Here is a 14,683-nt window from a genome sequence, read left to right as displayed (position 1 = left end):
AGAGAGATTTGGACGTGAGTTGGGATTGGATGTCATAGCAAACCGTGGAGGCGTATATAAGGGCAGTTTTGATAGGAGAAGCCTCATTATGGAAAAACCTTTGAGGACGACGCACGGTTTTACACTGAGGAAGGTGAGTGTGACAGATGTTTGTGATATAGGAGGTTGATAGAGAACTGCTTGGGTTGTTATCTATTTGATTTTAAATCTATAGAGAATGAAGGTGGTTGAGAATTACCAGGAACGACTTTGAAGTTAAGTGAGAAGAAATTGAACAGTGGTAGCGTGCAGTTGCTTTGAGAGTCATTTGGAAGTTTGAGAGCTTGAACCTGTAACATCATTGTGAAAATATAGTAGTTTTACTGTGGAAGAAAAGGTAATCTAAATAGGTATAAAGACAACGGGAGAAAGTGCTATTTGTTCTGTCTCACAGGTGTTAAAGTAATGTAAAAATGTAATTTGTGACGTTCATAGGTGATGAGAACCAGTGAACATTCTTTGAAAGTATATATTTATTTATTTTATTTATTTATTTTTAATTTTTATATACCGAAGTTCTAGTAGGGACTACAAATCACTCCGGTTTACATAAAACGAAGAACTGCTCAACAGATAGCGGAGCTTTACATGGAACCGTATAACATATGGAACAGTATAACTGGTTGACAATTTAACATAGTGCTAAATAAAGTGATAATATTTTAACTGGTAATAAAGAAATATAATATTTTATATAATAAATAAAGAAATATAATATTTTATATAAGAAGTATAACTATTTAACGTAGCAATAAATATAAATATAGGCAATGCCTAATATATATATGAAATAAAGTGAATTTTTGAGCTCAAAGATAATTGTCCAGTTGCAGATTCTTAAAAGTAGTACTTTATACAGTGTCCATAGTTAAGGGATGGAAGTCTGTCAGTCATAGTAAGATTAAGCGTCTGGGTAAGCTTGTTGGAAGAGAAAAGTTTTCAGTCTTTTTTTGAATTCTTGATGACTGGGTTCTAGTCTAAGATCTGGGGGAAGCTTGTTCCACTGATGTGGGCCTGCTGAAGATAGCGCACGTTTGCTCAATGATGATTTTATTTGCGGAGCATGCAGTGTTCCTCTGTATGCGCTTCTGATTGGTCTGGAGGAAGTGTGCGGTTGGAGTTGAGAGCTTAATGTGATGGGGGCTAGATTGTTTGTCGCTTTGTGGATGATAGTGAGTACCTTATAGAGTATCCTTTGTTTAATGGGTAGCCAATGTAAGCTCCGAAGGATTGGGGTGATATGGTCTTTTTTGTTAGTGCTAGTTAGAATTCTAGCCGCTGAATTCTGAACCATCTGTAATGGCTTGATAGTGTTGGCGGGAATACCTAGTAGCAGGGAGTTGCAGTAGTCGAGCTTGGAAAGAATGATGGATTGCAGTACTAGCCTGAAGTCGGAGAAGTGAAGGAGGGTTTTAAGTTTTTTAAGGACTTGCAGTTTGTAAAAGCAGTCCTTTGTAGTATTGTTTACGAACTTTTTTAGGTTTAGATGATTATCTAGCCATGCTCCAAGGTCTCTGACGTCAGATGAGAACGAGTTGTTTGTGTTAGGTAGAGAAAGGCTGGAAGAGATTGTGCGTGGATCCTGGGAGACAATGAGCATTTCGGTTTTATTAGCATTTAATACTAAGTTAAGGCTTGAGAGTAGGTTTTTGATGGGCTGTAGGCATTCGTTCCAGTACGTGATGGTTTTTTGAAGGGATTCTGTGATCGGAAGGAGGATTTGTATGTCGTCTGCATAGAGGTAATGGGTAAACCATATATCCATGGTTGACGCCGGTAGAGACGAATTTGTGATGAGGCAAAGGTAAAGTTCTATTAGTTTTTCTGTGGGAACATCTTAAGACGATGCCAGATTAAAAAGAACAATTGAGCCATTTTTCTGAAATTAATAATTTTTAAAAATTGCTTTAAATTTGGGGATCTAATTGAGTAAAGAAAAATTTTTCTTGAAATTACATTATAGGTTCACATTCATATTCGGGAGTTTTCTAACAATTAAAATTTGGAGCTACTTAGCCGGAGTGAATTGAATGTGTTGGTCTGAATCCATTCCTTTAAAGTCCAGGTAGGAGTGGGTATCAGGATAGAATTTTTAAATATTGTGGTTTTAGTTGTAATTATTAATGAAACATCATGGTATATTTTTGAATATTGATAACAAAAAAATGGGTTAACGAACATGTTTGAATATTGTCGAAGAGTGGGTAAATATATAATAATGGATGTTAGGGGGGATTAATGCTGGTAAAAAATCTGTTTTAATACAGTTGTGTGATTTTCAGATATATGAAATAGAAGACATTGGTTTTTGTTGATGTTTGGTCTCTATGCAAGTATTCCCCTGAAGAAGCCAACATTGGCGAAACAAGGTCCTTGTCGGGATGGAAGATGGAACCATCAAAACAGAATACACCACTAATTTTTGTTAAGATTGATGGGCATAGCAGTAGTAATTAAGCTATGCAGATAAAAATGTTTAATAACTAAGTGGTGGATTCATTACAGAAGACCAAGTACAACACTAAAGAGAGAATAATAGTCCAATGAGGGTAAGATTGAGTTTAGTACTTAGGTGAGAATTGAGGGCTAACATTCATTGGACTGATTAGAAATTTTAATGTATGTTAAAATAATGTATTTGATATAATTTTGTACTAATATATTTGTAAGGTGAGTGTCAAAACACTAATAAAAAGTTGATATTTTTAAATATTGTGGGGTATTTAAATTGGATTATTATATGTAAGGAGTGCTAGTTGTCTCCCACGTTATTACGTTGGGGGTTCTTTTTGACATATATATATATATATATATATATATATATATGCATGCAATTACTTGATCCAAACCTGGCAGTCTGGCATCACATTCTCAGATCAGGTAGAAATAATTCTAAGCTGTTTCAAAGGTTTAATTCAAATCCACCTTGCTTGCCTCTCTCTTTTCTTCTTGGTTGTTTTCAAGCTGCAGTGAGCAGAAGTTATAAAGTGCAGCCCCAGCTTCTGCATCCTGGAGTACAGCCTTCTCCAGGAAGGGGGTGGGGTTGGGTTTTGGGTTTTTTGAGAGGTGGGTAAGCCAGCAAGGGACATTACCTGGTTGATAGACAGGACAATGAAAATGCGATTAGAACTGGTGAATTTCAGTTGTGTGGAGCCAAGGTCAGTGCTGAGGCCCTGCTTGTCACTGCCCATCAATAGCAAGAATTGGGAACAGTACGTAATATTTATTTATAAATTTATTATCGGCCCAACTACTTTCAAAGTTCATATTAAAAAGAAAAGGACACTAATAGGTTTCTTGTGGCGGAATAAAGTTAGACGTATAGGCTATACAACACTAAAGCAGGAATGTATATTTGGGGGGTGGGGGGGGGGCATAGATTAACCTGATTTCCGTTTTTACAATTTTGCCCGTCAATTTTGATTTGCAAGAGAATGGGAAAGTCATAAATATCAATTTTTGCACACCAGGTTTGGATGAGTCTGGATTGTCTCCCCTCTCACCATGGGCAGCGCTGCATTTACCCACTGCAGCTCTCCCGAAGGAGTTTAAAACATATCCTCTATTCCAAGGTGTGCGCAGCGCATGGAAACATACATGTGCATGGAGGGGATCAGACTAAGATTTCTAGCTTCTTGCAATTTGTGGGGAATCCTGACTTTGAAACCGGTAGGCAAAATACAGCTTTTCAAGAATGGAGGGGGGAAGACGTCTTAAAAATGTTTGATATGCAATCTTCAGCACTAGAAAATATATTTTCACCAGGAACACTTAACAAGAATTTATGATTTGCCTAATTTAAATTTCTATGCTTATTTACCAGCTAGGCAGTATGTGTGTTTTCTTTGTTGCGACAAGTGCCCACTCTTTTCATTGCTAACTCCTTATGTATTTTTTTTATTGTTGGAAGTCGGTAAAGGTCTTAAGAAAATCTCCTACCGGTATAAATTGAGACTGGACAAGCCATCCCCGGACATCCTATTAAAATTAGCAAATCAATGGTCTTCTGACTTTGGTACTAGTGTGACAAATAAACAGATAAGTAATGTATTTTAAAAACCGAATAAGATAATGGTTAATACAAAATTGCAAGAGATGCAATACCATATTTTGCATGGGAGTTATTTTACTGTGCAAAATCTATACCGAATGTGTCTTGTGATCTCTGATCAATGCCAAAAATGTAAAATGATGCGTCCTACTCATAATTTTATGTTATGTTCCAATTTGTATTATTTTTGGGCCATTGTGTTGGATATGATTTTTAAGGTAAGTGTAATATCACCTTTTCTGGGGGAATTGTTGTCTGGAGAGGAGTTGTGGGATACAGTTTTGTCCACAGTATTAAAAAATTTGCACAGATTGTAATTTTATTGGTGAAGTTAGTTACATTATAATGCTGGATGAAAGTAGATTCTCCAACCTCCCAAGCATGGATAGATCAAATGCAGGAATGGAGATCCATTGAAGAATTGGATGCCAAAAGGATGCATAATAATGAGTGAAACGTTTACATCAGCCTGGACAGTATATAGTTAGTTTCTTTACCCGAGGTTGTATGAATGTTGGATGTATGTGTGTAGGTCTATTCCTGTTAGCTGCGGGAGCAATTTTTTTGTTGTTTAAAACTAAAATGGATCATATACTAAAATGTTTTTCTTTTCTGGTTTTGATTTTATTTAGATTATTAATATGCAATTGTAAGATTTGTGCATTGCCTCTATAAAGATATATATATATTTTTTTTTAAAAAGGACTCTTTTACAGAGAATAAAAACATAATTCTACTAATGTCTTGATGGAATGCCAAACACAAAATGTATAACCCATTCACAAATCATAAACCTATCTATTGGGACCCATTAAAAGAAAACTATACTCTTTAGGTACTTTGCAGCTTTTAATTTTACCTTCAAAGCTAGTATTTGTACAACCTTTAAGCTGCTCACAGGAAGGCATGTTTGGAAAGCAGCGATAAACACATCATACACAGAGCTATTCAAATGGCTCAATCAGGGTGTGTGATGTCATTTGTGACATCATAGTCTCTGATGGGCCAATTGAATCCAGGGTTGTTGATGTCATTACTAATCACCAACATATCTGGCTCCAGGAGAACCAGAAAATTACAGGGAGGCAGCTTAAAGAAACAAAGTAGATGATGACACAAAGAAAATCCAGTTGGCTCATCCAGTTTGCCTGGTTATTTTTATCTGTAACATCAAGTATATATCCATTTTATTTATTTATTTATTTAAAACATTTTATATACCGATTTTCACGGAGGGCGTCCGACAAAAACGGTTCACAAAGCCAAAGAAGCTTGACCATTTGTAGGATATAATTCCCTTTCCAGTCAGTTTGTGTTGTCTTCTGCATTGGTTCTCTATCATCTTGGGTAAATGATCATATAAGATCCTATACTTATTCTAATAACTCCCTCTGCTCTCCCAATCAGCCCCCCACCCCCCCATCACCACCACTACAATGCCCCACCACATTCCAAACAGCTACTAAAACCAGCAAGGCTGCTGCCTGAATATCTGGCCTCCTAGGTCCCCATAATCTTAGCCACCACCAACCTGCCAATTTCTAGGGAGTTGTGGCCTGTTGGAACCAATCTGGCTGTCCCCATGACCTGCAGTATCGCTATGCTGTGCTTCCTTTATCTGCACCTTATTTTGTTCATATCACATCTCCTCTTGCCTCTGCTCTTCAGGGTGTTAGAAGTGGGCTATTTGCAATATTGTTGCTACCGCTGTCAGGATTAAGAGACCCAGTATGGTAGATGAGGTCACACCAATGACCTGTACAGGGGCAACACCCCCCTCCTTTTTCATCTGCTGGTTGTCGCTCTCCGTAGCATCTCTCCAGCTCTAGCCACTGCCTTAACTACTTTGACATCATCACACAAATGTCACCCCGAAGTCCCTCTCCTGACTGGTGCACATTAGTCTCCTCTCTCCACACACCCCCCCCCCCCCCATCATGTATCACTCCTTTGGATTTCTGCACCTCCAAAGTATATGATTGCACTTTTTTGCACTGAATCTATACAAGAAATGAGTTTAATATAAATTGTTAAATGATGAGCATGATATATACCTAATTTTAATTTTGTGGGGGTTTTACACTTGAAAAAAAATTGCTTTTGTATTCAACGTGTGTCTGCATACACTTTATTCTTGAACCATTCAGGATAGGTTTATCTATATAAAAGCTCACAACCAAAATAATCTGAATGTGATCCGCTTTGAAGTGTCTGAAAGGCTGAATATAAACTGAATAAATTAAATAAAAAAACCCAAACACCTTTTCCCCATAACACTTGCTGACTAAGACCAATTTCCACTCACTAATATGAACAAGCATGGTAGAAATAAGAAAAAAAAAAAGACATACCGTATTTTTCGCTCCATAAGACGCACCTGACCATAAGACGCACCTAGGATTCAGAGGGGGAAAATTAAAAAAAAAAAAAAATTGTGCTAAACCGGCTCTGCGTCTGGGCGTCTTATGGAGCAAATTAGGGGAGTGCATAGTTTTTTTTTTTCTCCCCATTTTGTTTTCGGGTCTGGGGAGGGCCATTTCGGTCCACTCCCCAGATCAGAAAATTTTTCTTTCTGTGGGAACCCCCAAAACCCCCCCCCATCCCTTTAAATTAACAACCTCCACCCCCCTGACCCCCCCCAAGACCTGCCGAATTAATTTCCTGCAACCCCCCACCCTCCTGACCCCCCCAAGACCTGCCGAATTAATTTCCTGCAACCCCCCACCCTCCTGACCCCCCCAAGACCTGCCAAACGTCCCTGGTGGTCCAGCGGGGGTCCAGGAGCGGTCCGGGAACGATCTCCTGGGCGTGAGCCGTCGGCTGCCAGTAAACAAAATGGCGCCGACGGCCCTATGCCCTCACTATGTCACTGAGACCGACCAATAGCAGCGGTCGGTCTCAGTGACATAGTGAGGGCATAGGGCCGTCGGCGCCATTTTGTTTACTGGCAGCCGACGGCCCTATGCCCTCACTATGTCACTGAGACCGACCAATAGCAGCGATCGGTCTCAGTGACATAGTGAGGGCATAGGGCCGTCGGCTGCCAGCAAACAAAATGGCGCCGACGGCCCTATGCCCTCACTATGTCACTGAGACCGACCAATAGCAGCGGTCGGTCTCAGTGACATAGTGAGGGCATAGGGCCGTCGGCGCCATTTTGTTTACTGGCAGCCGACGGCCCACGCCCAGGAGATCATTCCCGGACCCCCGCTGGACCACCAGGGACGTTTGGCAGGTCTTGGGGGGGTCAGGAGGGTGGGGGGTTGCAGGAAATTAATTCGGCAGGTCTTGGGGGAGTCGGGGGGGGGGGGGGGGGTTGTTAGATTTTTGTTTGGTTTTTTTTTTATATTCGCTCCATAAGACGCACATACATTTTCCCCCCACCTTTGGGGGAAAAAAAGTGCGTCTTATGGAGCGAAAAATACGGTATGTAAAATACAAAACAAAAAAAAATAGTAAATAAAGTTTTTTTCTCTTGAAAGATGAGGCTGCAGTATCAGCATTGGCCACAAGGTGTCAGTATCCGATAACAGACAACACTGCCACCTTATGGCCATTGTGAGTACACTAACCTACAGTTGGGGATGGGAGTCCCTAACCTGAGATATTGAAGCATTAGGATGAGGGGCCACTATCTTCTGGTCCAGCACAGATGGATCTGCTCAAGGCTGCTGAGCTCTTGCCCACCACACTCCCAAGAATTTGGAACTGATGAGTCTACTACGACAGCAGGCAACACTCCCATCCCATTTCCCCCCCCAAAAAAAAAAGACCACAAACCTCTAATAGCCTCTTCTCTAAGGATGCAATGCAGAGGTGTGGTGGTAAGACTGGATTTACATCAATTTATAACATATTTAACTTGTTTGGTTTCAGCTGCTGTATGGAGGTCTGTGATTAACTTACAAAAAGTTGTTCTTGTATAGGTGAAATACAAACAATTTTAAATAAATATTTCGCAATAAAAAAAAAAACACACACACTCATACAAATTGCTCTGCAGTACTTTTCTCACTTGTTTAAGATATGCAGAAACGTAGAATGTAGAAACGTGGCATTGTTTGGCCAGTCACTAGTAGTAAGTACTCTATAACAAAAATGACAAAAATTCATAATCCCACAACTCCTGATCTGGCCCCAGCGATTAAGCGAGCCTTCCCCTTGCCACCTGTCTGAACATTTTGGCCCAATGATTTATGCTTATCCGAATATGTCATTTCTAACAGGAGAACGAGCAGGATGTGCGATTGCAGTATCTACTTTCCCAGCAAGAGGACCCAAACCATGGAGAGGCACAATCGCACACACACACACACACACGCCAGGAAGAGAAGAAATCAAACAAACGGCCATGCCTGAAGCGAAAGGGAGACGATTCCTGGCTTGTTAGCACATCCACTCCATCACTATTCAAAGAAACAAGCCAATTCTTCAACTACCTCTCTCTCTCTGCACAAAAGCGGAACTGCCCTCTTCCCCACCACCTGGTGCTTCGTTTCCCTGTCCTGGTAGAGCAGCGCCGGGGTAAAGAACTCCCAGGCGTGATCCAGCAACGGGTGCCAAGTCCCATAAGAACATAAGAACATAAGAAATTGCCATGCTGGGTCAGACCAAGGGTCCATCAAGCCCAGCATCCTGTTTCCAACAGAGGCCAAACCAGGCCACAAGAACCTGGCAATTACCCAAACACCTAGAAGATCCCATGCTACTGATGCAATTAATAGCAGTGACTATTCCCTAAGTAAACTTGATTAATAGCAGTTAATGGACTTCTCTTCCAAGAACTTATCCAAACCTTTTTTGAACCCAGCTACACTAACTGCACTAACCACATCCTCTGGCAACAAATTCCAGAGATTTATTGTGCGTTGAGTGAAAAAGAATTTTCTCCGATTAGTCTTAAATGTGCTACTTGCTAACTTCATGGAATGCCCCCTAGTCCTTCTATTATTCGAAAGTGTAAATAACCGAGTCACATCTACTCGTTCAAGACCTCTCATGATCTTAAAGACCTCTATGATATCCCCCCTCAGCCGTCTCTTCTCCAAGCTGAACAGCCCTAACCTCTTCAGCCTTTCCTCATAGGGGAGCTGTTCCATCCCCTTTATCATTTTGGTTGCCCTTCTCTGTACCTTCTCCATTGCAACTATATCTTTTTTGAGATACGGCGACCAGAATTGTACACAGTATTCAAGGTGTGGTCTCACCATGGAGCGATATAGAGGCATTATGACATTTTCTGTTTTATTAACCATTCCCTTCCTAATAATTCCTAACATTTTATTTGCTTTTTTGACTGCTGCAGCACACTGAGCTGACGATTTCAATGTATTATCTACTATGACGCCTAGATCTCTTTCTTGGGTGGTAGCTCCTAATATGGAACCTAACATCGTGTAACTACAGCTAGGGTTATTTTTCCCTATATGCAACACCTTGCACTTGTCCACATTAAATTTCATCTGCCATTTGGATGCCCAATCTTCCAGTCTTGCAAGGTCCTCCTGTAATGTATCACAGTCTGCTTGTGATTTAACTACTCTGAATAATTTTGTATCATCTGCAAATTTGATAACGTCACTCATCGTATTCCTTTCCAGATCATTGATATATATATTGAAAAGCACCGGTCCAAGTACAGATCCCTGAGGCACTCCACTGTTTACCCTTTTCCACTGAGAAAATTGACCATTTAGTCCTACTCTCTGTTTCCTGTCTTTTAACCAGTTTGTAATCCACGAAAGGACATCGCCTCCTATCCCATGACTTTTTAGTTTTCGTAGAAGCCTCTCATGAGGGACTTTGTCAAACGCCTTCTGAAAATCCAAATACACTACATCTACCGGTTCACCTTTATCCACATGTTTATTAACCCCTTCAAAAAAATGAAGCAGGTTTGTTAGGCAAGACTTCCCTTGGGTAAATCCATGTTGACTGTGTCCCATTAAATCATGTCTTTCTATATGCTCTACAATTTTGATCTTGAGGATAGTTTCCACTATTTTTCCCGGCACTGAAGTTAGGCTCACTGGTCTATAGTTACCCGGATCACCCCTGGAGCCTTTTTTAAATATTGGGGTTACATTGGCCACCCTCCAGTCTTCAGGTACAATGGATGATTTTAATGATAGGTTACAAATTTTAACTAATAGGTCAGAAATTTCATTTTTGAGTTCCTTTAGTACCCTGGGATGCATACCATCCGGTCCAGGTGACTTGCTACTCTTTAGTTTGTCAATCTGGCCTACTACATCTTCCAGGTTGACAGTGATTTCGTTCAGTTCGTCTGACTCATCACCCCTGAAAACAAACTCCGGAACTGGTATCTCCCCAACATCCTCACTAGTAAACACGGAAGCAAAGAATTCATTTAGTCTTTCTGCAATGGCCTTATCTTCCCTAAGAGCCCCTTTAACCCCTCGGTCATCTAATGGTCCAACCGACTCCCTCACAGGTTTCTTGCTTTGGATATATTTAAAAAAGTTTTTATTATGAGTTTTTGCCTCTATGGCCAACTTCATTTCAAATTCTCTCTTCGCTTGTTTTATCAATGTTTTACACTTAACTTGACAATGCTTATGTTTTATCCTATTTTCTTCAGATGGATCTTTCTTCCAATTTTTGAAGGATGATTTTTTGGCTAAAATAGCCTCTTTCACCTCACCTTTTAACCATGACGGTAATCGTTTTGCCTTCCTTCCACCTTTCTTAATGCGTGGAATACATATGGACTGCGCCTCTAGGATTGTATTTTTAAACAATGTCCAAGCCTGTTGAACACTTTTAACCTTTGCAGCTGCACCTTTCAGTTTTTTTCTGACTATTTTCCTCATTTTATCAAAGTTTCCCTTTTGAAAGTTTAGTGTTAGAGCTGCAGATTTACTTATTGTCCCCCTACCAGTTATTAGTTTAAATTTGATCATGTTATGATCACTGTTGCCAAGTGGCCCCACCACCGTTACCTCTCTCACCAAATCCTGTGTTCCACTAAGAATTAAATCTAAAATAGCTCCCTCTCTTGTTGGTTCCTGAACCAATTGCTCCATGAAACAATCATTTATTACATCCAGGAACTTTATATCTCTAGCAAGTCCTGATGTTACATTTACCCAGTCAATATTGGGGTAATTGAAATCTCCCATTATTATTGCACTGCCAAATTGGTTTGCTTCCCTGATTTCTCTTAGCATTTCATCATCTGTCTGACCATTTTGTCCAGGTGGACGGTAGTATACTCCTATCACTATACTCTTACCCAACACACATGGGATTTCTACCCATATAGATTCTACTGAGCATTTAGTCTCTTGTATGATCTTTAGCCTGTTGGACTCTATACCCTCCCGGACATAAAGTGCCACACCCCCACCAAGTTGATCCTCCCTATCATTGCGATATAATTTGTACCCTGATATAGCACTGTCCCATTGGTTATCCTCCTTCCACCAAGTTTCTGTGATGCCAATTATGTCAATCTCATCATTTGCTGCTATACACTCTAACTCTCCCATCTTACTTCTTAGACTTCTGGCATTGGCATACAGACATTTCAAAGTGTGTTTTTTGTTTGTTTTAACAACCTGCTTTTCAGTTGTTTGGGATAATTCGGAAATCATTAGTTTTGGTGATTTTTTACATATAGGCATATGGACTATATTTGCTTTTAATGGAACCTCTCTGTTGGGATGCCCTAACTCTCCTGTTTCATTAGTATCCTTCAAGGATACATTTCTCCGAACCATGCACTGCTGAGTGACTGTCGGCTTTCCCCATTGTTCTAGTTTAAAAGCTGCTCTATCTCCTTTTTGAAAGTGCCAGCAGCTTGGTTCCACTCTGGTTAAGGTGGAGCCCATCCTTTCGGAAAAGTCTCCCCTTTCCCCAAAAGTTTCCCCAGTTCCTTACAAAGCTGAATCCCTCTTCCCTACACCATCGTCTCATCCACGCATTGAAACTCTGGAGCTCTGCCTGCCTCTGGGGTCCTGCACGTGGAACAGGAAGCATTTCAGAGACACGGGCAGCATCGCATTTCAGAGACACGGGCAGCATCGCAAATCTTATTTTAATTGCATTTAGCAGCCTTTTATACGGATGTATCCCGCAACCCTTTGCGCTCGGATTAAAAAGAAAACAAAACACAACATAACCCATCCGCACACCAGGACAGCAATAAATAACCAAGTCCCGAGTCGGAATCTGCACCCAGAGAGTCACAGGGGAAGGAAGCGGAGCTGCGGTCCAGCCGGCACCGATCGCCCGCGGCATGGCTGGCCACACGCCCGCTCGGCTTAACCATTAACCTAAAAATGCCTTGAACTGGACTGCATGTTTGACTAGGCAGAAAATCGGAGGGAGGATTATTACACCCAAAATGTTGTTCTGACCCTCCCATATGAGGGGGGAGATCAGTAACAACAGCCAGGACCGAGAGTGGCACGAGAAGTAATAAAATAGGAGCCTCCCCCCCCCCCCCCGATGCACGCGGAGGGCAATCCGGGTACAATCACAGGTGGTGGCGCTGACATTACCCCCTACACTTGGGGTAATGTCAGCGCTTTTTTCTAATCGCTCAACTCTTTTCGGGCTGAGGCTCCGCAATTAAATCCCAGGGCTAGGGTTGGCCGCTTGCCTTCCTCCCACCCACATGCACGTTCTTTTCTTAGCGATCTTCGCAGCTCCGTGCCACAGGGGAGCTGCTAATCGTCTCCTGCCAAAAACGATAAACAAGTGCTTCCCGCCAGAGCAAACAACTTGAGAGGAGATCAGACCCGCGCCCTCCCTTCCAGACTTTAACTCCCCCCCCCCGGGCTAGTATGGAGGGTGGGGGGTCAGCAGCGTCCAGGACTGACTGGCAGCCGCCCCGCGTGTCGTCCCCCCCCCGATCTCACGCGCATGCACCTGCTGCCTTCCCCGGCCCGGGTAGCCCCGCTCCCCGCCCGAGTCTGCGCGGCTACAGGTGGCGGCAAGGCAGGGGAGAGGAGGAGGGCGCGACGCGACTCACCTTGGTGTAATAGAGCATCCAGAGCTCGTACAGCCGCTCCTTGGACGCCATGCTCGGGGCTCCGGATCCGCAGTCCCCGGCAGGGCAGCCCTAGCACCTGCCGCCCGACCCTGCCATACGCTGAGGGGGCGGGGGAGAAAGACGCCGTCCCGGAGCTCCCTGAAGTTCCGCGCTGGGCGATCAGTGCACTCCTCCCTCGGCCATGGCCGCCTGCCGTATTGCCGGCTTCCCTCCCACTGCTCGCAGCGAGGGAAACTGATAAGAGAGAGAGAGAGAGAGACTTGCTCAACCCTTCAATCAGAGAGACCTGTAAACGCTGCGGCCTCTCCCTCCACGCTTCGGCTTTTCCAAGGGGGAAGAAACAACAAACAGACACCTCCTCACTTTCATCTCGCTTCTTCACGATGCAATTTTTTTTTTATTATTATTATTGCACTATTAAAAGAGGAGAACAAATTCAATGTAACTCCTGCGTGTTGGCTGCACTTAAATCATTGGAGGCATTCAGCAACAATAAAGTTCAACACAGAGAATTGCTACAGATGAGCGTTTACTGAGGCAGTAAGGCAAAAACAAAAACACCTCCTCAGTGCTATAAACATAAATGGATGGACAACAATAGTTCTCACAAAATATCATTTGGAGCACATGGCTGGGATTGGGTTGTTTCGACTTGCAACCATGTAATGTGGATAGGCTTTGCTACTGCAATCCTTCCTGCGGGCTGAAACTTCCGTGGCAGCAGGGGCGGGGCTGCAACTTTGCTTGCTTCTCTGCAAACGTCAGGAGGGTGCGTTCTTTTCGGGTCAGACAAATAATGTCAGGATCCTTCTTCAAAAGCTTTTCGTCGGAAGCTGGGTTACTTCTGGAAATACTTCCCACAGCACCCTTCTTCTCTTCTGCTACTCAACTAACTGTCAAGCCAGGTAGGGGACCCCTAGCGACCAGTGCGGGATTTGTGGAAGCCTTAAAGGGGCCTCGCACTGCTTAGGATGTTACAGTGGGAATTTACAATAAGGGTTCACACAAAAAGACACCCACAAGATCTTCAGTCAGCCAGAGACACACACACATACAGAACTGCAAATAGCGATACACGCATACAATTTATGACTCAAAGAGAGACAGACACATAACAGCACTGCAGAGATACACAACTTTTCAAATGCAGACACACTATACTGCAAACAAGGATACATACCCAACTTCAATCAGAAACATACATACATACATACATACATACACAGCACTGCAAATAGACCCAACCTTTCAAATACAGAGAGGCACACACAACACTGAAGAAACCTAGAAAGATGCCCTTCAATCAGACAGGCATGCATACTAGTGCAAACAGGAAAGAGACGCACAGAGAAACACACACACACACAACACTGCAAAAACACACTTTCAAACACAGAGAGACCACACTACACTGCAAAAAAAGTCTTTCAAATACAGGGAGATGTACACAACAATATAAAAACACAGACAGACGCATACCCACAACCCTTCAATTGGACATGAATAACTGCAAACAGAGACACAACCTTTCAGTAGGGGCAAGGAAGATCTTTTTTGTTTGCAAAAGCCAAATA

At 42.2% G+C, this 14,683-nt stretch overlaps 1 protein-coding gene across 1 annotated transcript in view; it reads right to left on the bottom strand.

Annotated features, from left to right (window-relative positions):
- The window catches only part of NBEAL2 (neurobeachin like 2), a 528,491-nt gene extending 514,503 nt beyond the window's left edge, over nucleotides 1–13,988 (bottom strand). Inside the window, exon 1 of the mRNA XM_029588231.1 lies at nucleotides 13,089–13,988. Coding sequence (XP_029444091.1) covers nucleotides 13,089–13,139 — 51 coding nt within the window. The 5' untranslated portion in view covers nucleotides 13,140–13,988. The remainder of the gene's footprint in view (nucleotides 1–13,088) is intronic.
- Nucleotides 13,989–14,683: the final 695 nt, after the last annotated feature.

This window comes from Rhinatrema bivittatum, chromosome 2 (assembly GCF_901001135.1).
Source record: "Rhinatrema bivittatum chromosome 2, aRhiBiv1.1, whole genome shotgun sequence".
Classification (NCBI taxonomy): domain Eukaryota; kingdom Metazoa; phylum Chordata; class Amphibia; order Gymnophiona; family Rhinatrematidae; genus Rhinatrema; species Rhinatrema bivittatum.
Note: the sequence above shows the minus strand (reverse complement) of the source record. Positions and strands in the feature narration are given on the sequence as shown.